The 27613-nt window shown below is 41.3% G+C and overlaps 1 protein-coding gene across 3 annotated transcripts in view; it reads right to left on the bottom strand.

Annotated features, from left to right (window-relative positions):
* The window catches only part of LOC141773452 (bone morphogenetic protein receptor type-1A-like), an 83551-nt gene that overhangs the window by 24833 nt on the left and 31105 nt on the right, over positions 1-27613 (bottom strand). For all 3 annotated transcript variants that reach the window (XM_074645323.1, XM_074645322.1, XM_074645324.1), the window contains 2 exons: positions 25497-25611; positions 4149-4491 (listed from right to left, as the gene is read on the bottom strand). In XM_074645323.1, coding sequence (XP_074501424.1) covers positions 4149-4215 — 67 coding nt within the window. In that variant the 5' untranslated portion in view covers positions 4216-4491; positions 25497-25611. The remainder of the gene's footprint in view (positions 1-4148; positions 4492-25496; positions 25612-27613) is intronic.

Here is a 27613-nt window from a genome sequence, read left to right as displayed (position 1 = left end):
TCAGACGATGATATTTAATCACTTTAAATGTGACAATTTTATTTGTTGTTAGGAATATCCAACCTCTGATCAGACATTTCTGGACTCTTGTTTTAGGCACCAATGTATGACAATTGTCAAGTACTGAAATTGAATCATAATCTTGCAAACTAATTCTTTGATCAAATATTTTGCGATTTAATTCATCATTTTGCCAGTTCCAGACTACATTTTAATTTGGAAATGTCTGCTAGTGTTTATACAACATTTAATATTTGAGAGCTTTGGCTATAAAAAAAGTGTGTTTTGTAGTAAAACATGTTTATATTTCTCAAAGTATGTTATTGAAAAAAGTCTCAAAAACCGCAGCCCAACAGGCAACAACAGCTGTCAGTGTGTCAGTGTGCTGACTTGACTATGACTTGCCCCCAAACTGCATGTGATTATCATAAAGTGGGCATGTCTGTAAAGGGGAGACTCCTGGGTACCCATAGAACCCATTTACATTCACTGATCTGGAGGTCAGAGGTCAAGGGACCCCTTTGAACATGGACATGACAGTTTTTCCTCACCAAAATTTTGCGCAAGTTTGGTGCGTTATTTAGCCTCCTTCATGACAAGCTAGTATCACATGGTTGGTATCGATGGATTAAAACTGAGAACACTACAACCTAAAAATTGCAAGTTGCGTTAATGCGTTAAAAAAATGAGTAGCATTAAAACAAATTTGCGTTAATGCGTTATTATTGCGTTATTATCGCGTTAACTTTGACAGCTTTAGTGGAGACGTGTTTAAAATAACTTTTAGAGTGGAAGGTATTTTGGAGGAACCTCATTGACATTTAAATGATCCAAATCAACATTCTACATATCAGCACAGAATCCCAACTGCTGAGAGGAGAGATTCTGATTTCTTTGGAGTCCTGGTGATGTCTGCAGTCTGAAGGAGCATCGGGACGGAGAGGAGAAACTGGTTTTCTCTTGTTACGAGCCGTCATCACTTCTACAGGTCGACAGGAGAGTATGACACACAGCTGATGATCAGAGAACGTGATCCAGGGGACTGTTATCAAACCCACCTCCTGATACAACATCCTGCACCCGTTATGTCACCTCTCTGTCCCTCAGCACGGTTACTGTCTCACCTTAAAGTGGTTGTACAACTACATCCACAACAGTAAAGTCATTTCAGGTTAGTTTAGATCATTATTTGACTTCTGATGTTGTTGTTTTTCTAACAGAAAATGGAACATGGGGATTGGCAGCAGTGCTGAAGCCATCTTGCTTACGTTATTAATACCTGACCTGCACATCGTCTACATTAAGCTAATTGTCATTATGTAGTCAGTTACTATAAACTGAGATTCCTCAGTTTAGTCCATTTTTAAAAATTCACTTTAGTGCTGAAACAATTTGTGCATTTATTTGTTATTGATAAACAATAAATCTGATAATTAATTGTTAAAGTCATTCATCAAGGAAAAATGCCAGATATACTCTGGTTCCAGCTTCTAAACAAGTGAGGATTTGCTGTGTTTCCCCATTCATATCATTGTAACTGAATATCTTTGGGTTCTGGACATTTGAAGACATTTTGGGAACATCATTTGTCACTATTTTTTTCAACTGATTAATCAATTCCTTTTAAAAAATGAAAGACATGTTCATCATTTATTGTTATCTGCAGCCCTAATCCACATCCCATGCGACTCATATCTCATTGGTGCTGATTCAAAAATAAAAATCTGATTCAAGAAACAGTGTGAGTAAGTGTGAAATCAGCTGCAACTCTCGGTCTCAGTGGCAGAAAAAAATCCAAAGAGGGGAAATAAACACCGTTTCAAAGGGTGACTATGTCTCCAGAGGGACTGAGGGATATTTCCGGAGAACAATGGCTGTTTGGAGCATTTAGTGCCGCTGACAGCTCGTACAGCGCCATACAGGAAACAGTTAATGTGCAGAGAGGAAGTGAGAGCGGCAACAATCAGTTCAACAGCTTCCTGCAGGGAGGAGTGGTGGACGGGAGAGAGGGAGAGTTTCAGAGGGCTGAAATTTATGCTGTCACATTCAGACCATTACGGGAAAATAAAATCTCGACTGAAAACAGACCGATTATATTCTTTTAGTGTTGAAGCTTTTTTGGGGGGATGCTTTTAAATTACTAAAAACAAACACATTTGACACAGAATAAGTGAAGCTAAAGTCGACAGTCGCTGGTCAAAATGTGAATAAACGTGTGGAAAAATAGTCGATAAGACGACAGAAGCAGTCTCTCCTTTTCCTCCCCAGATTACGGTGTCGGTCCGATATCACACAGTCCGAGTCAATCACAGTCAGTAACACTCGGCTGAGCACCGCCCTGCTCTTATCAGCTTGCTGTGTGTGTTTGCGGGTCAGAAGGTGACCTTTCTCATGTTCAGAGCTGCAGTTTTTGTAACTATGACCACATCCATGCTATGCTGACAAGATCTGAAAAAATAATAATATCTATTTCTCTGTTTTATCACAACCAACAACGGAGCTTTACAACCAGTACAGCATACTAAATCTTCTGGCCTTGATTCAGATAAGGAACAACTTTAATGTGGGGTGGGAAAGCACCGATATGTTTTCTTGCTTAAATGATACATTTTGAATACAATATTTGATGCGTCATACATAGGTTGTCAGTGTTGTTGGATTGGAGGCAGGCAGGGCTCTAAACTAACTTTTTTCACCATCTTGTCGGAACCGTCCCGAAATAAATGCGGACCGTTCTGAATTTAAAATCTTTGTTTTTCTACATTATCATTAGTTAATCATTCAAACATGACCGTCAAAAAATCTGATATATGAATATGAGACTGCTGATTATTATTATTATTATTATTTTAATAATAAATTACAATTAAATAAATGTATATCTATTAGGGATGGAAAATCCGAACTGTTGGGTTCGCTAGTCACGGTTCGGGACGTGTATGAATTGTTCGGTTCATTTTAAATAAGTTATGAGGCCGATTGTGTATTTTTTTCATGTAGAGTTAGGCGCCCGTTCATTGTCACACAAAAAATCAAGGCCTATTGAAGGAGGCTGGGACACGGATGGACATGGGTCTTGAGGTACAGGGTTTAACCAATGTGCAGTGTAACTGAAGCTGCGGTCGTGCGTTGCTATTGGCTCAATTTAGGCAGGCAAGATTTTACTGCGCATGTGTTGATGAAGCGTGAACCAGCCCCCTTCACGGATGAAGTGGTGAGTGCGGCTGTCAGTCAGTTTAGGAAATGGCGAGTCGACATGATAAAGTCCAGTTAGAGGATCCACCAGCATCGTTTGGCTCTACTGTATGGGAGCATTACGGATTTAGTGTTACCATGAAAATGACGGAAAATAGTGGTGGATAAAACGGCAACCGTGTGAGCACTGTGCGCAGACAGTGAGGCATACAGCTTATGAATTAAACCCAGGTATCACTATCGGGAATGAAAAAGTCAGATTGGTGCATCCCTAGCACCGAAAGCTTCCTAAACACATGTTCATCTAATTGTAAATGTCTCAGACAGAAATAAAGCAAAGTTGTTAAAGAAGGAGTAAAAATGTTTCTGACTGGACCCGTTTCTGTTTCAGAGTCGTGTCTTTTGTTTCCACATGTTTATTTCTAGAGTCTCTCCATTATCAGCCAATTCAGCCTTAATCACAGCTTTAACAAAAGGCCTCTGATATAGATCTGTGTGCACAGGGAGGGGGTGCTGATTACAGAGGAGGGGCATAATGACTTTTTATGTTAATGTACTGCTTATCTGACTGAAAACAAACTGAAGGGGTTAATGAGTAACTGAGCAGCTAAAGCGCCCTCCCTGTTTAAAGGCAGTTCATGAAAGAAAAACAACCATCAGGGAGGATAGATCAGAGCAATGGTGAGACATTGTGGATGTTGTAATTCATCAGGTCTCATGAAATGGTTGAGCTTGTATGTTTTATGCTTCAGCCTAAAGTTATAGAAGTAGTCAAGAGTGTGTATCTCATCTCTGTGGATGTTGATTTTCACGTATTTCACAGTTCGAGTAGTCGCTTTTAGATTGAGTGATCGCAGAGAGAAGAAATCTACGATACTCACTGGAAATCCTTCCATTAAAGCAGAACGCGAATGATTGAAAGAGCAGAGTAGTGAAATGATTTTATGTCTTACCGTCAGCTCTGACGGTCAGCAGGAGAGCAGCGGCCATCGCAGCCAAACAGAACGATAGACCTGCCATGCTGCAGCAGAGACTGGACTGAGACTGGACCGGAACTGGGCCCAAACCGGGCCGTGCCCTGTGATCAGAAGCTTTCTGGTCAGCTGATAGTCCTGATAAAAGTTGTTAATCCACAGCAGGAGTCGAGGGAGGTGGGGAGGAGCTCAAGCCAGCCAGACGAGGCCTCGGAGAGAAGGATGGTCAGCGAGCAGGAGGGATGCAGGGGGGAGACGATGGGAGGGTTATATCACAATACCAGGTCCTCTTCTGTCTCACTGGCTCTTTGCGTCCAAAACCCTGAAGAAGGAGAAGACACAGATTTAAGTTGAGTTCAACATCAGCTGATTAGTGGAGGTTTGGATCTAGAGTGAGGAACAGATAACACCACAGCAGACATACAACCTGTAGGAAGTTATACTAGTTATTTTCTCTGTTCACACTAACAATTATTGTTGAATTCTCTGCTCGTCAAACTTTAAAGTCTCAAACAGCCCAGCCCAGAGTCTCTGATTTACTTTCTCCAGATAGAAACAGATCATGTTTGTATCCTACACCCAGGAGTTTTAAAACTTTAGTTCATACTACATCTTTGCTAGCTACAGTAGTTTACAGATTTAAGGTGGAAAAAGCATTTGATCAGCAGGCTGAATTAACATGCTGAGAGGATGTCTATTTTTAGTCCTTTCTGCTTTTTGTTATCTATAGATACTTCATTTATTTGTAGAAATACTCATCATTACTGATGTTTTTTCTTCAATACACCTCGCCTAAACTTATGACAAATGTATTAACAGCCTATACACCTATCAGCCATAACATTAAGACAGCACGGGCACCCTGACCGGTACCCATACACAACACACTGCTCCTCACTGTGTGTTCTGACACCTTTCTATCAGAACCAGCATTAACTTTTTCAGCAGTTTGAGCTCCAGTAGCTCTTCTATTGGATCAGACAACACGGGCCAGCCTTCACTCCCCACGTGCATCAATGAGCCTCGGGTCTGACCCTGTCGCCGGTTCACCGGTTCTCCTTCCTTGGACCACTTCTGGTAGGTCCTGACCACTGCAGACCGGGAACATCCCACAAGAACTGCAGTTCTGGAGATGCTCTGACCCAGTCGTCTAGCCAGCACTATCTGGCCCTTGTCGTCAAAGTCGCTCACATCCTTACGCTGGCCCATTTCTTCTGCTTTCAACACAAAGTTCAAAGTTCAAAATGTTCACTTGCTGTCTGATATATCCCTTCTCACAGTCAGTGAAATTAAAAGTATATGTCCTGCTCATAGTTCATCTCTCCTGCTGCTGACAGTTTTAGCTTGGTTGCCACCAAGACTTTTAAAAGGAACTGAATGGTTCCTTCAGCCCACTGTTGTCCGAAATAAACTGCCGTCTCACTGCGATGATATTTACTGCTTCATATATTTACTGACAGGTTGGATGTAATGAATGAAATGCAGCGGAGGAAAATTAAACTAAGAGCGGCTATTGTTAGCTGAAGTCAGTCCCACTGGACGGCAGTAGGAGGTTTGTACCAGCGTCTGGTTCATAAGTAGTTCAGCTGATTTTGCTAATAGATATTAAGAAATAAACTAAACATTTAAGTTTGGAATAATGTCCCTTAATCATGTTTAATTCAAGTATTGTGTTTCTGAATGTTGTGGTATTATTTTCACACTTTCTTTCAAAGACTGCGCATTATTAACTTCAGTTGTAGCATGCTATGTTTTCAGCTTGTTGTGCAATTATCCTGCATTATACTGTGCTCAATGACGCAGCTAAAAAAGAAACATTCGACCGACAAAATCAAATTTGGCTCAACGTTAAGGGGGCAGCCCGAGTAGAAATGAAGTCGATGATAGAAAGATTGAAGATAGATTGCAGAACAGATTGGAATTGGGGATGGTTGCGAAACAAAGGACATAGGAATGATTAGACAGTAGTGATTGTGCTCTAGGCAGCCAAATGATAGCTTCTTGCTAATGTCATTCATTCATTAACCCCATTTGGGACTAGCACCATCCATTGCACCTATGTAATTTATTCAGTTTTGTCTTAGAGACAAGAATAGAATAATAAAATGCATTGGGCATAGTGCTAGTTTTCTGTGCTTAGCGATTTTTATTGCATGACGGTTTAAAAAAACGCAAACTAAAACTATTTTTAACAGGTGGGTTGGTTGGGCTCCGACTCTCTCCCTCTCGATCCCCCTGGTCTTCAGTGTGCTGTGAACTGGTGACCCCAGCAGGCCCGGCACTGGCCTCAGACGGTCCAACTAACTACCAAATCATTTGTCCAGGGATGTCCTGCAAATTACAGGCGCTGGCCCTGTGCAGCGCTGATAACGACATGTCGCAATTAGTGGGCGCCGAGAGGGATGGAGGTGTGTGTGTGTGAGTGAATTAGTGATGATGCGTGGCCGGTGTCCGTCACTTTTCATTTGTCCGGGGGGGACAAAGAGGTCCGACCTGTGACCCACTTTTCACACATCTCTGGCTGAGGCGGCCGCGAACAAAGACAGACACACACACACACATACACGCACATACGGGATACCATACAGGCCCTGGCAAGTGTATATGGGTAAGTTTGTATGTGTGTGTAGTATTGCAAGTGAATGAGGGGGAGCATAGTGGGATGTAACGCATGAAAAAAGTGTGTGTGAAAGAGTGTCAAGTCAGGGAATGAGTGAATGTATGTGTGTGCCTGTATTGCCATCTTTGTGAGGACCAATTTCAGCTTCAAACCACCGTAGTGAGGTCAGAGAGAGAGAGCATGTGAAGTGGTTGTGCCTACGAGGACTGGTGGTTGGTATTTTTGGGGCATTATAAACCATATTCTCCAAGTTGGTGATGTCCAGTCCGCACTGCATTGGTGGGTGGGTGTTACCTCAGGTACAGGTGAGACAGGACAGACAAATTCATTCAAGGAACGAGGGAGCCATGTTTTTTCCCGCAGGACTAAAGTCGGTCTGATTGAGGCATAACATGGTATCTCCAGCCACGTCTTTTCACCAGCAAGCAACTGCCTTCATCTGAAGAGAATTACGTGTCCAAAATGTTTATTGGACCGAGTTTCATAACATGATATTACTCTACAGCAAATACCATGTATCATCAAGATGTCTACTTCTCAGGAACTTCATCTTTTGATCCCCATTATGATCCTCAAAGGCAACATTTTGTGCTTCTTTTTGCAGATCTGGATAGCCATTATGATAAAATGGCTGCTTTTCCGAAGAATTAACAGGAACGAACCACAAGGAGGAAGAACATCCAAACACTTCATTTGGACTTGCTGTCCTTTCCAGTCCCATTTCCCTGTGGCATTTTCCCCTTTCAGTCATGTTTGGAGCAACTACAATCAGGTCTTATGATGACCACTCGGCGCATATCCAGCAGCTTAAGTTTGAGGTTAAAAAAGGGTAAGATAGTCCTTTTTAAAATCATTTTTCAACCCATGATGACCCTTGATAAGGAATATGTATGAAACAAAAAGAGGATTATGGTGTGTGTGCAGGGCAGTAAGTGAAGGAGTGTGTGTGTTGTGATACTGTATGTGAGAGTGGGAGTGAATGAGTGTCTGTGTGTCAGCGTCACTGAGTCGATAAGAGGAAAGTGGAAGAATCTTCACCTCGCTGCTACAACAAAACCTGAAGTTTGTTTGTGGCTCTTTGCTCCATTTAGCGACCGACAACAACAACAGCAGGAGGACGGTGAGATAACACACACAAAAACACATTCAGATATTCACACAGAGGGAGGGAGGGCAAGACAAGGCAGGTCCAGGAAGAATTGTCTGTTTTGAGCCCCCAAGACAGGAAGCAACCCCCCCCCCCCACATCCTTCCTAAATCACCCAACACATTCACTTCCCCTTGAACACACAAGGTAAGATGACTGCATATATATATATATATATATATATATATATATATATATATATATATATATATATATATATATACATATATATATATATATATATATACATACATATACACACACACACACATATATATATATAAATATATATATAAATATACTGTATACACACACACTCATACACATATATACTGTATATACAGTTTACACACAGTATATGTATGCACACACGCACGCACGCAGACATGTCTCACTGGAGGCTGAGAGACAGCAGAGAAATAAAATGTACATTCAAGAGATAAAATGCAGAATTCTCAAAACCCTGAACCCTCTGGGTGTCAGGTAACTTTCACTCCTCCTCCTCATGTTCAAACCTGTCTCTAATCTGCTTCTCAGTCAAACAACAAACTCCTCCTTCCCTCAACACCAGAAGCTAACAGAGAACCAATGTATACAGCTAACAGGAGCTTAATGTAGCGTAGCTGCTCTGGCTACCTGGACGTGACATCAGAGTCTTGGAGGACCGGAATGAAAGGAGGTATTGTTAGCGGCCCCACCTGTACAGAATAAACCGCCCTTATAGGAAACCACTGAGCCATAGCCAGCCCCCTCAGGGGAAGGAATTTGAGGTCACACCACTCCGGGGATGCTGGGAAATTTGGAGGGATAGAAACTCAAGCAGTGGGTTAAGAGTTGTAGAAGAAAGAGAGCTCTTTAAAGGCTTCTGGGTATAATAACTTTTCATTTGGCTGGAGAGGTAACCAGCAATAAAAACTATTATGTAAAATGATATTACACTGCCATGACCGGTGGCTACTGCAGCAGTCTGTATGAAGACACTGAGTTATACTGTGAGCTCTATTACTATTATTACTTGGATTAGTCTTGTTTTAGTCAGTTTAATGCAGAGCAAGGCACTAACAATGACCGGGTCAGGGGCTCAATTCCCAAAAGGGCTATCTTTAGATATTTTCCAATACTGGTTTAGTACTGATAACAAAACAATAGTTTGATCAAAAACTAAAATGAAGTAAGATTTTCCAGAGCTTTCAACAACATCTCAGTGTCTTCATTTGCAGATCAAGCTTTTATAGAGATCAGACCTTAAGACGTTTTGGTCAATCTACTATTTTCAAGGTCAAGAATTAACTCTAATGTGGAGCTGAAACCATTAGTCCATTAATCAATTAGTTGATTGACAGAAAATGAATTGGCTACTAATCTAATAATGGATTAATCAGCCATCTATCATGCATCTTATCAATGGGGGAGTTTTTTGAATGCAGTGAAATTTTTTACAGTCTAAAAACCAACAAATATGTATTGAAGCAGAGTATTGCGTTGGATAAAAACATGTGAATTTTGGGAGTGACAGAGAGAGAGGAAGAGAAGGTGGACTACTTCATGCAATGTTTCTCTAAATTATTAATAATAATAATCGGTTTTATGTGGGGGATGCCAATGTGCAACTATGACGGGGCAAATTCAATTTAGTATTAATTTAATACTACTACTACTACTAATAATAGTAATTTAATATATGAAAGGGAAAAGAGACAAATATCGTTTTGACATTGGCAAAGGCATCGGCTACTGGTTCGCTCCGTCGTCGATCCCCAAGATCATAGTCTATAGGCACCTTTACTGTCTTTAACATTTTTTAATCTCTTTAACATTTGTTTTACAACATTTTTCTTCTATTTGACAAAATAAAGTAAAGTCAACTTTCAGCCTTTGACCATGTGTATACTTGCCGTTACGGACACTAATTATTTGGTACTAAAAAAGTTTTGAGGTTCAATAACAACCTCGAATTCACTTGTAGAAAAAAAATGTCTTCCGTTACTGTGGAGGATTTAAAAAAAACAACAAGACTGAAACATGCCGTACATCCCTCCACCTGTCTGAGCATCAGTGCTTAACTACTGCCTAGTTTACACTACACAACTTTAGCCCTGATTTTCCGCTCACAGTTTTTGGAGCTCCAAGAAAGAAAGAAAAAAGATCAGAGGCAAATCTGCGTTTGCTCAGCGCTCGCACATCGGCGCTCAAGCGATATGTGTGAACTGTTCAAAGAAGCGAGCCGAGGGGGTCTGAAATTAACTTTTTTCACTTCCTGCCACTGTAGCAGACAAGTATTTTTTTTGTCTGCCACTCTTTTTAGATTTTAGATCTGATGTCATTCAATGTTTGATATATTTTACATAAAAAACATTATATACACGGTAAATTACAGTGTTCCAATTACACCGTAGCTTTCGGGGGAGCCCTGTTTTTGAGCATGGGAGGTTATTGTACACAGTACTGTACTTTGTTATCGTCATCTATAGTGGTTACTTGCATAAAAACACACACAATTCAAATGATTATGATTATTTAAGTATTTGCTTTGATTAAAAAAAATCTTGGTACGTCGTTATGAAGTTAAACAGGTTATAATTCTCTCTCCAATATCTATTTTATATTAATGTGAAAACATTAGTTTTCTCACCAAAAACTTAATTTTACAAGATAACATTTGAACGCATCATGATAACGTTGTAATTTACCTTCACCCAATGGTCATTTTGCTGAGCAGACCATGAACGCCTCATAATGAAAACTCAATGGCACCTCCGTTAATGTTAGTAGCTCCGTTATTTATCCAAGCAGGACTGTGCTGCTAACGGCTGCTAACAGGTAATGTTACGAGCACTCATCCTGCTGATTTCAACACAGATTTACCAGGGAGATTTATAGGGTGCGTCCCCTCAGGTTTAGTAGCGCCACGCTGTTGAGCACTTTTTTTCTCTCCGCTGTGTCTCCGGTCCCAATCAAACTGAAACATGATACAGCGTGCGTATGCGTCATTGTGCAGCGTAACTATCGGAGCATCAATAAGAGGAATCAATAGTCATGGAAGCATGAGATGCCAAGAAAGCGGACGACTACAGTTCTCTATTCCATCGCTAGCATTTCCCCTGCCTGCCAAAGTGGCGGATGTCCTGATGATTTCACCCGCAACTGCCAACAATTTAACCGCATTTGGCGGGTGCCAATTTCAGACCCTGGTTGCATTGCAGAAACATTCCTGATATCTAGCATGCTAAGTATTTGGACCTGTCGGGGGGTCTGTCATGGTGCTACAGCCAATGAGAGCGCGAGACACAGGTTGAGGGGAACTTTACTGTATGTGTTGTATTTGCAACAGGGACCAACGTTGTTGCTGCACTTAGAGTGTTGGATGTTTTCATGGATAAACATAATACATTACACAGTGACAGATCTACATACATGTAGGGCGTGTGGAAACAGGCTATTATGTGAGCATGTGTGCCAACGACAACACCAACAAGCATGACTAAGGCCGGGATCAGACTACACAATATCAGCCCGACACGGCCATTGTAGGGGATCGGGAACGATAAATGAGATCGATCCTCTTATCTCGTGTAGTGTGTCATAGTACACGACAAACGACGCCACGTCTGGGACGCCCCACGACACCCTGAGGAAAAGTCCAGCCTCTCAGAATTCCAGTCTTGACACGCCTAGTGTGACATCTCCAACGACGTGTTCCTTTACGTTGACCAATCAGGTGCTCTCTCCAGCGCTCAGTCGCAGTCAGGTCACTTGGTAATAAACAAACATGGAGAAAAGGAGTAGGGATGTCGAGTTTGCTGCCTCGGATGAGACAACGAAACTGATGAAAAATTCATTGAGATGTGGCAACTGTACCCCTGCCTCTTTGACCTTTTTCCTTAAGGGAGTACCACGACAGAGTCAGCCAGGAGCGCATCCACAACCGTTTTTTCTTCATTTTCTTTTTCTTTTCGCAACACAAGACCGCCTGCATCACACAACGCTTCTGTCCCCATGATTGACAACTGCTTCAACCGCCTCCCTGATGACGTCTGAACTCGCGCGTGATCGTGGAATACGACGGGCCATGATTGGTCGTAGTCATACCTGTAGTCTTGCCAGTCACCCGACCAAGACACTGCAAGAGTTTATGGCGCTATGATCGTTAGATCTGAAATGGTGACCATCATCAAAGACAAAAATATCGTGTAGTCTGATCCCGGCATAAGCCATGTCACTTCCCACGTGTTTACATGACAAAACGTAGTTTGGAGACCTCATCGGGGGTTCCTCCCGGTGAAAGATCTTGTATTGCATGACCCCCTGTCACCAATCAGTCATGTAGTATGAAGACTCCCAATTACAAGACAGCAAGTTGTGTAGTGTGAGTGTAGGCGTCACAGAACAAAGTATTACTCAAACCTACGGCCTATGATTCACAAATGTTTCAACACATTACCAACTTTTGGGAAGTCTGTGTGTTTGTTGGGAAAAAGGTTTTACAATATCAAGATGTTGGACAGCTTGTTTTGGAAAGTGCTACAGCTCTGAAGCATTTCCAGCTCCTTGTGTCCACACGTGATTTATTAGCTTTACAGCTCCTCAAAGAGCTGTTAAAATGTTGGAAAATGACACCAGACCTTGGTAGGGAGGCATCATTAATCTATCCCCTAATACTTCCCCCACCTCCTTCTACCCCCTGGACGGATTGCAGTGTGAGGGGCCAGACATCAATAATCAAGCCTTAAAGCATCTCCACTTCCTGCTGTGGGAGAATGGCAGCAGACTAAATAAACGACACAGAGGGTTGATTGGTAGACCGGCGGAGACCGACAGCTCCTGAGCTCTACAAATAAATGTAGTAATGAGGGAGATTGGGATCAGCGCTGGTGGAGAATATTAACAGGACAGCTGGGATGGAGCACAGCGAGGTGAAGGGATGGACAGAGACCGCTTGTTTTTATGTATTAGTTTCATCCCTAGCCTCTTATCTGTCCAATTAATATGATTTTTATTGATGAATTGTTTAGTCTATAAAATGTTAGAAAAACGTCAAAATGTCGGGCTGAATTTTGGTAGGTTACCTGCTTTCCTAGAGGTTAGTTATATGTCATTTGATGTACAGCTTAAAGCGCACACAGACTGTGCGTGCGATTTCTATATTTGTTTTCCAAGTTACAGTATATCCTTTTAAGAAAAAGAGCATTGTAATTTAAAATGTTCAAATTTTATAAAAGGCAGACATTGGACACAGTGTTCAGACTCAGATAATAAAAGAGCTGCGTTGACGCTGAAAATGTGTGAAAACTTTTTTTTTCCAAACAGATTATTGATCAGGAATCAATAAAGAATGGGACTGAAAAGCAGAATCGATAATGGCATTGGTATCAATAAAATCTCCCATCCCTATTGCTTAGCTAACTGGATTAACTGCCGCCCCTTAAACTATCTTCATTACAAGTAGGCTGAATTAGCTATTGGCCATTCCTGTTTGCGGTGTACTCATGGATGTACAGACAACCATCGCTGGATTACTTTGATACTGAAGAAAACCTCAAATCTTCCAGATCCTCAGGTAAGTTCTGAGTCTACAAGGAGAGTCTTGTGGAACAATGTTTTTAGAATATCAGCTCTATAACGTTTGGACAGTTCTTGTAATGATCTGACTTTTTTTCTACCTCAATAAGTTACAGCTACAAGACCACAGAAGATGATCACATCACAAGAGAAGAAGCCAAGGTATGGTAGCCTGGATGTGCTCAACTAGGCAGCAAGATTTTATTCTTCCCTTTTACTGACATTATTTTGTATTTCTTTCAACCACATCACCTCTCCTTTCCAGTATCTTATTTCCCCCTTTTCCCTCTTTATTTGAGTCTTTCCCCTCTTCATTTCTGTCTCTTATGTCCTCCCTCCCTCTCTCCTTCTCTTTTTTCCTCATCTTACCTCCTCTTTCTTTCCCCATTCTCCATTTGTTGCTTTCCCTTTCCCATTTCTCTCCCTCCTCCTCTCCTCTCCCTTCTGCTTCTCATTTCTCCTCTTCTTTCTCTTTCCCTCTCTCCCTCCATCTTGGCCCCGTTCCCCGTCCCCTCCAGGGGCCCCTCCTTGCAGGCGGGCCTCTGGGTGCTGCAGCAGCAGCCTCCCCGTTGGTGTCGGCGCCCTGCCCGACATGCCTTTCAGGGCCTGGGAGACTGCAGGCCAGACTTTCTGGCTCCACTGCCATTGTTTGCTTGGCTGCTCTGCGCCTCATCCCCGGCGATGGATTAGCATAAGAATACCCAGAATACCCTGAGCCGCGGTGAGCGGCACTGCGGGCCTCTTCCTCCCTGCATCTTCTGCCTCCTCCTCTTCATCATCATCATCCTTTATTTAATCCTATAAATCCATCTGGAATACTCTTCTCCTACTATGGAGTTTGTTGATGACGTAACATTTAGAGGATGACTTTTAAACCATTTTGAAAGGAAAGGTGGAACTTCTTGTGTTGGTGGCCACAGCGGTTATTGACCCCACAACCCTGACAGTGTTTTGCTTCATCTATTAGATTACAGGTAAATATTGACTTTATATAGACCTGTATAATGCAAATGATCTTTGCTTCTTGTACATAACTGAACTTTAAATGTTTAATTCAGACTAATATGTTTTCATTTTAAACCGTATAACTTTTGCTATGTTTATGCTTAGCGTCCACACTATTCGTTATCGAGCCCCTAAAACAGAGACGTTTGAAAACGCTGCTGTTCCCGTTTTAGTTTTAAAACTCCGGGAGACCTTTGAAAGCGATGACGCAGACAGTCACGTTTCGCTTCTTGATTGGGGTTTATCTAGGGATGTTAATAATTAACCGTTAACCATTAACCCACATTAAGAATTTTGAGCGATTAATGCTATCAGTTAAATGGTTAAAAGAAATATTAAAAATTAAATAAAACCTGAGCAAAATTCAAAAGGAGCGACTTGTCACTTGAAGGAGAATAGCTGGTCCACCTTAACAGCCCACCTTAAGTGAGCCTGAGCTGGATGTGTTGCTAGCTTCAAGGCTAACCGCCTTCCCTTTAATCAGCAGGCAGCAAGCAAGACACAGGAACTAGGCTTGGGTCTTGAGGAGTTGTCGCTATCATTCACTGACAAATAAACTGTACACACACTGCACTGCTATGTTCACAGCTATAACATTACTTCATATTCACCGTCAAACACACGCTCTCTCTCGACCAGACAAGCGCTAACGTTACGCCGTGCTGACAGAGTACGTCAGGCAGACAAACAGCTGACAACCTCGCAGCTAAACTAATTGATGTTGTGGAGACTAAAGTTGCTGCATGTGCCCATGACAATGCACGCAACATCGTGGCTGCTACAGTAACCCCTGGACGTGTGAACTGGGGACTCAGTTGTCCGTTTTGCTCAAACACTGCAGCTGGTGATAAATGATGGATTTAACTTGTCTGAACATTGGGTTATCGTTGCAGCTGGGCGGCTTGTTAAGCACTACAACCATGCAGCACAGCTGCATGCAACGCACTAAGCTTGTCGGGTAATGATCGGTTAATGAGTGACTGCTATCGGTCAGAATTTGTTTGCAAAATTAGCATCCCCAGTCTTATCAAATTACAAATATGCCCATCGTGGGACTAATAAAGGAAATATCTTATCTCTCTCTCTTATCTAATCAGTCGTGAGGTGCCCTTCCCTGATTCATCACGCCCCATCACGTGAACCTTTTCCGGAAGAACACAAACAACATCAGCCTCGACAAACCGGCGGTAAATTCAACATGGATAACGAGTTACAAGCTTTGCTGACCCAGTTGTCTCTGCTAGCAGCTGTTGTGCAGTTAAATTCTACATTTTATAATGCTACTAATGCCTCCATGTGCAGGAGGCAAGCTATTATTTGAGCGCTTTGCATCAATTTCCGTAGCCAGTGCTGCTTCCTGTTTACATCGGCACACGCATGCCCAGTGTACGTGAATGGTCATGTGACATGCTATTTCAGGCGTGGTAGTAAGGATGGAGATTAATTCTGAAACAGCCCCAAAACACTTGTCTGGATGGAGATCGTTTGTATTAGTGTGGATGTATCTTTAGTCTTTGTGATCTCAGAGGGAATTGAACCTGGCAGTGTTTGAGTCTTGTTTGTCTCTCACACACATGAATACTATGAGGGTGTGTGTGCAGCTCAGAGAGCGGGCAGCAGGGAAGCCTAACTTCATTAAAGGCCAAGAGAAGATCGGCCGAGCAGCTGCAGCTAAAACATCACTTTCCCCTCTTCATTTATCATGTTACAGCAACACAAATTACCCAGCATCCACGGAGGCAACGCAGGTTTAAGGTCCATGTGAAGTGAACGCTTTGATGTCACAGTATTCAGTTTATATCAATATAAACCCATTACTGATTAGTCAGTCAGTGTTGGTACTGATGCTGCTCGGCCACCCTGTGGACACATGCAGAGACAAACGGACGTTGGCCCTCGCCACAAAGTCATTAAGTAATCAACCAGTACAATGTGGTTCCCTAAAGGTGATTTTAATCACTCTAATCGCCATAGAAACAGGTCTATCCATCACCAGCACAGTGTTGCCTGTGTCCCACAGCTGAGTCATAAAGCAAACACACTCAAGACCATAAAAACAACATTATGATCATAAATCACACTGATGAGGGGAGCGGACACAAGAGGACTGGAAGGTTCCCTACACAACGCAACCCTCCCAGTTAAACCAGTTAGCTCCTGCTGTTGCTAAGAACACATAAGACAGAACCAAGCTCCTAATAACGCTGGTAAAATTGTTTCAGGGGAGGTAAACAAACCATCATATACCAACCATCAACCAAGTTAAGCTGGTTTACTAAAGGGATTTTCACTCTAATGAACGATTATATAGCAAACATGACAAATGTCAGCATTTAAAAGAAAAAAGCAGCTTTGTTTCATCTTTCGTGGCAAGAGCGACGCCATGTTGCAGTACTCTATAGCCTGTGACATCACGAGGTTGGTCGGCTCGGTTGAGTTACAGATACCGATACAGATACAACGGTAGAGACCGTGAAAGACGGAGACAGAGGAGACACAGGACAGAAGAAAACAAAAGAGGGGACACTATTGTATTGTTCCTGGATGTAAAGTAACATTGTAGAGTTTTACAATGTTAAAACCAAGAACAAAACAGTCCATTTTCATGAACTGTAACGGAAAATACATCCCAACACAACCACACACACACAAACACACACACAATCAAGGAAGTCACAGCTCTTATAGCGCCCTCTTTGTGGACCGACTGTGAGAACAACTGTCACCTCTATCTCAGAGACAAGAAGTTTAATGTTAAGCACCGCCTCCTCGCCATTGTCTGCTGTCAATCATTTTAGAACCAGTTGTCTGAGTTCACCAGCATCCAGAGCTGATCAGACTCGGATGTTGAGTTTCTTTTCTGGTATTTTTGGCTTTACTGTTTTAAAAAAGTCATTTTCTGCCTCAGCTGCTGCCATCAGGCTGTACTGGTCTGATCCCAGTATGAAGGAGTGGAAACTGGAGAGACGACTGGAGCTCAGACAGCTTTCCCCAGAGACAAAAAAAACATAAAACTAAAATATAGCTGTAATTGTAGCAGACAGAATATTGGCCCTGTGTGTGTGTGTGTGTGTGTGTGTGTGTGTGTGTGTGTGTGTGTGTGGGTGGGTGGTCTGGTCAGAGACCGGACTCCGTGAAGGGAGGCCGGATGGTTTCATCCACCGTGTCGCCTTGGAAACTACAGCCAGGCCACAGAGCCGTGCACGGATGACACAGCGATATAGGTGGTCCTGTGCTCGTGTATAAGTTTGTGTGTAAAGAAGAGGCTGAAAAACTAAACTGAAAACAGAAAAAATAATAAATACAGATGTATAATCAGAAGTAGAAAGTTATGGACGAACACAAAAAAAAGGGCAAAAAAGGCTACAAGACACACAAAATGGGATCAAGGTAAAGTAAAGGACAGAAATACATAAAGGCAAAGAGAAAAAGAAACAGTCTTTCTGTGTACATTCAGGCTCTGAAAGCAGTTGATTTTCTGGGTTTCAACCTCAAAATGTCCACTAAAAACAGTCGAGGACTTAGAGATGGAGTGACGAGGTCAGGAAGAATGATGTTGTCTAATGTGAGACCAGAAGAAGAAGGCTGTGTATTATTGTGCATGTGTATGCGTGTGTGTGTGTGTGCGCATTTTCTTATAAATCTCTTCTTAAAACTCACTTGTATCTTTTTCTTAACTGATGTTATTTGTTGAAATGATTTTATCTTTTTATTAGGACTCTCAATAGATTCAAATATTTAATCAGGATTAATCGCAAATTAATCACACCTTTTTTATCTGTTCACAATGTACTTTAAAGGGAGATATATCAAGTATTTAAAACATTTTTCAACATGGAAGTGGGCAAATGCTTGCTTGCTTTATGGAAATATACATGTATGTACAGTATATATTTATTATTGTAAATCAATTAACACAAAACAATGAAAGATATTGTCCAGAAACCCTCACAGGTACTGTATTAAGCATAAAACAATATGCTGACATGGATTCCTTAGGTTTTTCTAGTTTCATATGACGCCAGTATCTTCACTCTAGCTTTAAAACTGAGCTGCTACAACCTTAAAGCGATTAGTAAGATTATTACATATTAGTGGTGTTAACGAATGCGAATAATGCATTATCATCGTGTTAACTTAGACAGCCCTATTTTTATACGTATCTTATGTTTTGGGATTTGATTTACTTTTATTATTTGTTGTTGCTGTAAAGCACTTGTAACTTTGTTTTGGAAGGTACTACATAAATAAAATTACTATTGTTATTACAGTTACAATGTGTGTCAGATCAGGTGATATAACTTCTGTAAAGTTGGGGGACACAAAAGAAAGATTTGAGGAAGAATTGTCATAATTTGTGCAACAGAAGCAGAGATAGCCTGACTTAAGGCCATTACACACCAGAGGCGTTTTTTCTGTGCGATTAATTTTCACGTCAATCAATTTTTTCTAACCGTTGTATTTGTCATGAGAACTTTCACGCAATGCAAATATTACACAGTGAACAAGCGGCGTAAGTTTTTTCCGGAACGTGGTTGGACATATTCAATACATACACTATAGCGTACCACAACGCGGAGGCTCCGTGGTCCGAACCAAGACAGCAAACTTTATTACTCCTTTCAACCTTGACAAAGCAGCGCAGACCAGATCCACTCCTTCTGTTCATACCACAATAAAACCTTATACATATTTCATATTACATATATATAACATATTACGTAACTACGTTAGTCTAACGTAGTTTTAAAAGGTTTTTCCATATGTTTTCATGTATGAAAAGACCCTAAATGAACACTGAAGGTGGACTACTTGATTACTATCAGCAGATTATTTAAACAGCATTTGTAGGAATGATTAGTGTTAGCTGTTTGATCACTATCAGCTGTTTGATCACTATCAGCGGTTGATCTCTGTATTATTGCTCTACTGTTAATACTGAAAATGAGGATAGAAGCAGCAGGTTAAACCACTGTTCATTTAACTTGAATAGAAGTTGGTTTATTATATGTAGTGTTAAATATTGCACTGCCTTGTATCTTGAGAACTGAAGTAGCAGGTCCTGCAGTTGCACTTTTTATTATTTTCAAATAAAAGGTGTATGTATTTGCCATTAATCATCGTTTACTTGTTTATATTCATAATTAATTTATCCCTGATTCCCTTACAGGAATCCTGACCTGCTCTGTCCAGTATCACATATGTATTTCACAGTCACACTGATTGAATCTTTGGCAAAAAAGTTACTGTATTGATTTCAAATCATTGAATCGTATCGTATCACTCTAGATGAGCCAAATATCGTCCTTGAATCGTATCGGAACCATGGAAATCGTATCGTATCGTTAAGGGATCTACCGATATGTTTTTTTCAGGACCGATACCGATTATTAGTAATCAAGGAGACCCATATTTTGAACCGATATACATTTGCAGTAAAAATAAAAATCTTGCTGTCAAAAATGGGAATAACACAAAACTTCATTGAAATGCATTAAAGCATATGTTTAATTAAAAGAGAACTTTTCAACATTATCTTAAAACAAAAAGTGCAGGGAGCCCCAAGCTTCTTATAAAGTTGACTGAAAGTTTTAATAAATAAATAAACAATATCTCTCTGACGTTTTATAAAGTGTAAAAATAAATAAAACTAGCAAACCGTAAATTTGTGCTGAAGTTTGAGTCTCAATTCAGCAGCAGCAGACTGGTGCAGAAAGCAGAGTTGCTCAGCGTGCTCTCCAGTGAGACGGCTTCTGTTCCTCACATAAACTAGACTACTTCATAACCAATGATTACTAGAACTGAATATGTCCAATAGCAATAGAAGTGACTATTTAACTCTATGCAGTGTCTGTATGGGTTAACACGGGCCTTATATGCAGTTCCATTACATTACATTACACTGGGCCTCTCTAACAGCAACATGTGACAGGAACTGCTTTTTATTTATTTATAAAGCCTGTAACTTTTCATCATATATCACATTACATATTATTTATATTATAACACAACTGTCAAAAGTCAGAGCTGCTTCAGGACAGACTCAGTGACGTTAGTCCGTAACGTTAGTCCGTAACGTTAGTCCGTAACGTTAGTCCGTAACGTTAGTCCGTAACGTTAGTCCGTAACGTTAGTCCGTAACGTTAGTCCGTAACGTTAGTCCGTAACGTTAGTCCGTAACGTTAGTCCGTAACGTTAGTCCGTAACGTTAGTCCGTAACGTTAGTCCGTAACGTTAGTCCTGGTTGAGACTGAGAGGACCAGCCGATCAATTGTTTTTCTAGTCAGCTGGCTAAATTATGGATCAACAAATGAACGTATTGTTGTTGCTATCGCATTCAAGCTCTACAATGCTCCACATCAGCTCACGTTGTTCATGTAAACGTTCATGTAAAAATACTGACTCATACGGGCGAGTAGTGTTACGTTCGCAAATTAGCAGCTAAAATAGGTTTCAGTTCCACGGTGTAACTGGTAAACTGGACATGCTTGTCAGCATATAAATAGATCATAAGATCGTGGTGTTCCTGCAACTTCAGCATAAAGAATTGGGATGTTTATTGGAACTTACACAACAATATCTTCCGTCTTACCGAGAGGACACGGCTCCGCTAACCAATCAGATAGTGCTCTAGGCGGGACATTGAGCTAGACTTCACAGTGGAGAGCGCTGAAACAGAGAGGAGGCTGATCCGAGCCAAAGTAGCGCATTTATAAATTAATTCATTTTATCGGTTACCGGTTAAAAAAAATGCCGATACTGATAATCGGCAAAATGCTGAATATTGGCCGATAATGCTAAGCAGTTGAGTGGCTCTAATATAAAACGTATGATTTCTGTTACAAACCTAGAGTATAAATGACGTGCAATGACGAATCGTAATGCTTGCTGTTAGGAAACTGTGTCACTTTCTCTGTGGCGGAGTTCTCTACTGCTTTTTTTCACAATTTAATATTAATTTTCATATTTCGATATCTGCTTTTTTCTACTATTCATTTTGATGCAAAATATTTGAAGGCGAGTATTTTGCATTTTCGTGTCTCATTGGGCTCTGGGAACTTGTAACAGGTGGCTTCCATTATACTCTGAACTTTTTAGACTAATGGCTTATTTGCTGCCCTAAAAATCAAGTGAAGTGATCTGTGTAACCTCTGTATTAGTGACGTTTCCTTTTAAATAATGACAGGATTCACCGTCTCTCAAAAATCATAAAACCTCCTGAAAAATATTAAAAAATGAAAAAATATAAACTCAGACATAAAATGCAGCATAAAGTTTATCATTTCACATATTCCCAGAAACTGATTTTAGACAATTCTGACTTCTTCTTTTCCAACAACAAGAAGACAACAGAACAAAAGCAATTCTTTTCCAGAATAGCCGCCACGTTTTTCCCAGTTGAAACATCAGCAGAAGAGACCAAAGACAGCCCAGTTCTATTCGTCCAATCCCATGTTGTAATAATAATGTACTACAGAACTGCTAATAATCTAGCATACAGCTTCCCTTAAATGATGCTCGTCCAATCTAAAAAACATCTGATGATTCTGACTTCAATATTGCCAAATTAGACCTCCACATTCAGGACTTATTCACCTAAGATACTGCTCATTTTAAAACCTTAACCAAATAAAAGGAGTGAAGCTGTGACTGAAAGCTCACCACAGTGACTCAGTCAGAGGAGTGTCTGAGGAATTTATGACCCCGACTGCAGATTTTCTGATTAACAGCAGAATCCAGACACTAAGGGGGGGAAGCGTTCGCTGAATGGCGGTAAAGATACACCATACATCACATTTCTGCTCATTTTAATTCACTAGGTTAACCATTAACAATCACTTATGCCTGGTTAACAACAAAAAGTATCACAATATGCACTTAGTGGCCACTTTATTAGGTACACCTGTACAATCCAACAGCTCTGCCATAACGTCTATCTTTACACAGTTTAGAATGTTCAGTTTTTATTGCCTTTGTTGCAAATATGTACATTCAGTTATATATTCAGGTGATTTGAATGTGTTGTCCTCCCTCTTTACTTACCAGAATATTAGAAACACCTCTCAATATAATGCAGTCCAGTAAAACATCAAACTATGAGCTCAATGCTAAAACATATTTATATTATCTAAAACTCCTATGACAGCTTCAACAAAAACCTGAACATTATAGGCATCATAAGAGTAGAATTTATGGCAGAACAGTTGTATTGGATTGTATTAGACTGTACTGGTGTACCTAATAAAGTGGACATTCAGTGTATATTTATATTGGGATGTAAAATTACATTGACAAACCATTTTTGCAGTAGGATTTACTTTGTAATACAATCTGCAGTTGTAATTTCATTTCATTTTCTGTGGATTCAGCCTGAAATCATCTGTACTTAAAAACTGAATGTAGCCTAATGTCGTCTGTATGCCCGGTTGTACTGTAAGCTGAGCCGGGCCGATCTGATCCGAGCCAGGCTGCAGTGTGTGGGTGAAGCGTGCATGGCGGTATGGGTGTGGGGGCGGAGGCTGCTGAGGGACATATGGGAGTGATTTTGTGCTGCAGACTGGCCGACTCTGTTTGAAGGTCTGTCAGCGAGCTCTGACACTCAGACACTTGAGTCACCTCATCCTGAAACAAAAGGCAGCAATCTGCCTCGTTTCAACACACCGGCACAGACTTCTCCAAAACTCAGCAGTGAAGTCAAACTGACTTCATCACAGCTAATAGACTAACTTCACTAACATGCTAAGCCAGTTACAATGGAAAATAAAAAATCTGAAATCATCATTTGCATGATTTTGTCTTGTGTTATAAATCCAGCGCATCCCTTTCCTTTACAGCAGTGTGCTTTCGCCCCGCTCGACGGAGCGAACCCACCCGTCTTGAAAACTTGTTTACCACGCTTCGTGGGTGTGACTTTTTGCCGTGGCCATCACCATTCATATCATATAACCAATGTGTTTATGAATAACTTATTTACTATAGCACAACGTTCTTCATAGATCTAGCCTCTTCATTTTGCTCTCAAAGTGCACCACATCGATGCATTGAACTTTAAAATGTAGGCTACAAAATCCTCTTTTAAATGCGTTAAGTTTCCAAAGTCAATGAGTTATCGTGTTAAATAATCGGGGACTCAATATTGACCAAAATAATTGTGATTATGATTTTTGCCATAATCAAGAAGCCCTAACAGAAAGCATCAGATACCAACATGGATCAGTGTTTACATTAGCTCAGCACAGGCACAAATCCATTGAGTTTGACTAACCGGGCTAAGCGACGAGCACGCTAAAGCGCTTCTAGAGTTGATAGTGCGCTGTCAAAGCATTCCGGGTAACTCGCACTCTAGAATTTCTGATCCACACATGCGCGTAGTAGACATAAAGAGCTGTTTGGGTCTCATGGCGTAAGGATGTTGCATACCGAATAGGGATGTCCATAATTAACCGTTTAACCGCTAACCGACATTAAGCATTTCAACCGATTAACGCTATCGGTTAAAACAGTTAAAAGAAATGTTAATAATTAACTCAAAAGCTCAGAGGAGCGGCTCGTCTCTTTAAGGAGAAAAGCTGGTCCACCTTAACAGCCCACCTTAAGAGGCGGAGCCGGAGTTGCAGGATACAGGAAGTTGGCTCCGGTCTCTGGCTCTCTTGAGCGGAGGAGTTGTAGTTTCGTAGCATTTATTCACCAACAAATAAACTGTACACACACTGCTACACCTACGATCACAGCTAGAACACCACCAACAACCTCACACTCACCGCCAACACACACACACACACACGGTCTGTTGGCCACTCGCTAAAGTTACACCGGGCAGACACACAGCTGACAACCTGCTAAACTAAACTAAATGTGCGGTGGAGACTTTTACTGGGAAAGTGACTCGCGACACTACACGCAGCATCGTAGCTGCTAAGTTAACGCTCCTGGACGGTGAACTGGACTCCTGTCAATGAATATCTGTTGTGCTCCTGCAGCTGGTACACCGCTGCATGCGAGGCACAAATCTTGTCGGTTAACGGTTAATAATCGGTTAACGATTGTCGGTTATCGGTTAAGACATTTTTTCAAAATTAGCATCCCTAATACCGAACTGAACATCCTGTTAGTCATTTAGACATGCAAACATGGGAAAACGGTCCAGGATGGAAAATACCAAAGTTACCCTTTAAAAGTCTAATGACCGAGAAATACGGAAATATAACAAATTCTAAAGGTTATATTAAAAAAAATAGACAAAATCATAATGAAATAAATAGAAATGAATTAAATAAAACTTAACAAATATCAGTATCAGTCTTGCTACCATAACTGCATATCAAAAGAGGTTTGCAAACGTGTCCTTTTAATATAGACAAAACATTCAAGACTCTCTGAACCAGAAACAGACACACCACACCACATGCACACACACACAATCTTTCCTCCCATCAAGGCATGATTTCACCTTTCACGCACATGGAGATATTAGCACTAACATACACACACACACCTCTTTGCAAGGCATTACTTCACCTATATCTCACACACACACAGTTCCAGATGCAGCCTTCGGGCTTGGTGTAATCACCGCTCTTCCTGCTCTCCTGCTCTGTGGTTATTAATCAAACCAGATGACAGCTCCAATGACTCAATCAGAGCCTGTAATTAAAAGCCAGGAAGCCTCCTGATTGGCCAGCTCTTCCTTCAGCAACGGGGTCAAGGGTTAATCTCCTCAAAGAGCAGAAGGAGGGGGGAGAGGGATTGGCTAATCAAGTTTTAAAAAGGAGTAATCACTGGTGCCCGTACCACAAAAAAAAAATTATGTTCACTTATGTTTGGTGTGTGTGTGTGTGTGTGTGTGTGTGTGTGTGTGTGTGTGCGTTGGAGACACAAGGTAAAGCCACCCAGTAATGTTTTTCATGTGACCACAATACACATCCTGCAGACGTTACACACTGACTGCAGAGAACTGAGCTGGAATACACTCTGACTGGTGTGTGTGTTTCCATACCTGACTGGTGGCTCCATGGTAGAACAGTGTGTGTGTCAGTGCACTGCTCCATGGGAAATGTAGTCTTGAAGCAGAGGAAGCCGGTCAGATTCAGACCAACATCACAACCGCCGACCTGTCAGAGACAAACGAGAATTATCAAACAAAAATGCTTCTTATATTTCAATGATTATGGAACACTTATTCATGACTTTACAGGACTACACTGGAACATTTCCATCATTGATTACGTTGTTTATATGTGTGGTTTCCACTCCACTTCAAGTTCAGATGACAAGAGTAGAAAGGCCAATTTTGCTATTTTCCAAGAAAGTGACCGACTTCGAATTCCCAAAATGAAACAGAGTGACGTGTGCGGCTTGAACAACTGCTGTCAGGTAAACATGGAAGAACATGGCATCAGTGAATCAAAAAGTATAAGCTGCATGTGTCACAGAGATGGCTTACTTTGTTGTTAATGTACAGAAAAATAATACCTAAATGTTTTCTTTTAAATTAGAACCACTGATATTTTTCTATTAATGAAAACACATCCAAAATGTTTTCAAATAAAATGGCTTTTACAGTGATTTGTTTACTAGCTATGACTGCTTTGTTACACCATCTTTGTTCTAGATGAGCAATGCTACAGTGTAATACAAATCAGTTAAACCTCCTTTAAAACCCCTAGAATCACTCAAGGACCATTGAACCAGAGACTAAAATCCTTAAAAACCAAAAGAACCTCCTTAAATAGACTCCCAGAACCTCCTCAACATCCAACAGAACTTTCTCAAAGACCCACTGAACACCGTTAAGGACCACGGGAACCTCTTTAAAGTCCACTAGATCCCTTCAAGGATCATTGGAACCTTATTAACAAGCACTAGAACCTACTCAATGACCATTAACACAGTTAAGGACTCCTCGCATCCTCTCACTGACTCCTCGCATCCTCTCAATGACTCCCTTCCTCTCAATGACCCCTTGCATCCTCTCAATGACTCCTTGCATCCTCTCAATGACCCCTTGCATCCTCTCAATGACTCCCTGCATCCTCTCAATGACTCCTTGCATCCTCTCAATGACCCCTTGCATCCTCTCCATGACTCCTTGCATCCATTCAATCCTCTCCATGACTCCTTGCATCCTCTCAATGACTCCTTGCATCCTCTTAATGACTCCCTGCATCCTCTCAATGACTCCTTGCATCCTCTCAATGACTCCCTTCCTCTCAATGACCCCTTGCATCCTCTCAATGACTCCTTGCATCCTCTCAATGATTCCCTTCCTCTCAATGACCCCTTGCATCCTCTCCATGACTCCTTGCATCCATTCAATCCTCTCCATGACTCCTTGCATCCTCTCCATGACTCCTTGCATCCTCTCAATGACTCCCTGCATCCTCTCAATGACTCCTTGCATCCTCTCAATGACTCCTTGCATCCTCTCAATGACTCCTTGCATCCTCTCAATGAAGCCTTGCATCCGCTCAATGACTCCTTGCATCCTCTCAATGAAGCCTTACATCCAATGACTCCCTGCATCCTCTCAATGAAGCCTTACATCCAATGACTAATGGAAGCTTCGTTAAGACCAAACCTCCTCTAAGGACTGATGAAAACAAGGACACACACTTGCATCCTCTGTAGTCCCCTAAAACCCCCTTAAGAACCAATGGAACCACCTTAAAGACCCTTAGACTGTCCTCAAGGACTCCTGGGCATGAATCTGCTTCATCATTAGATCCTCGCTGATGTCAGTGTGTTTGCGGCTTGTTGCTGTTTGTAAAGAGATAAGTGGAGCAGTGTGGCTGACAGTCGGAGCCTCCTCCTCCTCCTCCTCCTCTTCGTCCCCTCCAACACAGAAGCTTCTTTATTTGACAGCACAGAGCTCCTCAAAGGAGGCTTTATTTAGTCAAGGAGGCAGACGTCAGGAGAGTGAGTTAATATTCACACCCAGAGAGCAGAGTCAAACACCGACTGGCGTTTATAGTCTGCAGAGATACTGCAGAAAAAACAGCTCACACAGCAGCCAAACGAACTAAATAAAACTCCCGACGTCGGAATATTGAAAGCTGCTTCATATATGGAGGCAGCAAATCTGAAACCTAGCCATGACCTTTGACCATAGAAACA

The sequence above is a fragment of the Sebastes fasciatus genome, chromosome 9 (assembly GCF_043250625.1).
Source record: "Sebastes fasciatus isolate fSebFas1 chromosome 9, fSebFas1.pri, whole genome shotgun sequence".
Classification (NCBI taxonomy): domain Eukaryota; kingdom Metazoa; phylum Chordata; class Actinopteri; order Perciformes; family Sebastidae; genus Sebastes; species Sebastes fasciatus.
This window is presented reverse-complemented; position numbering and strand designations above follow the sequence as displayed.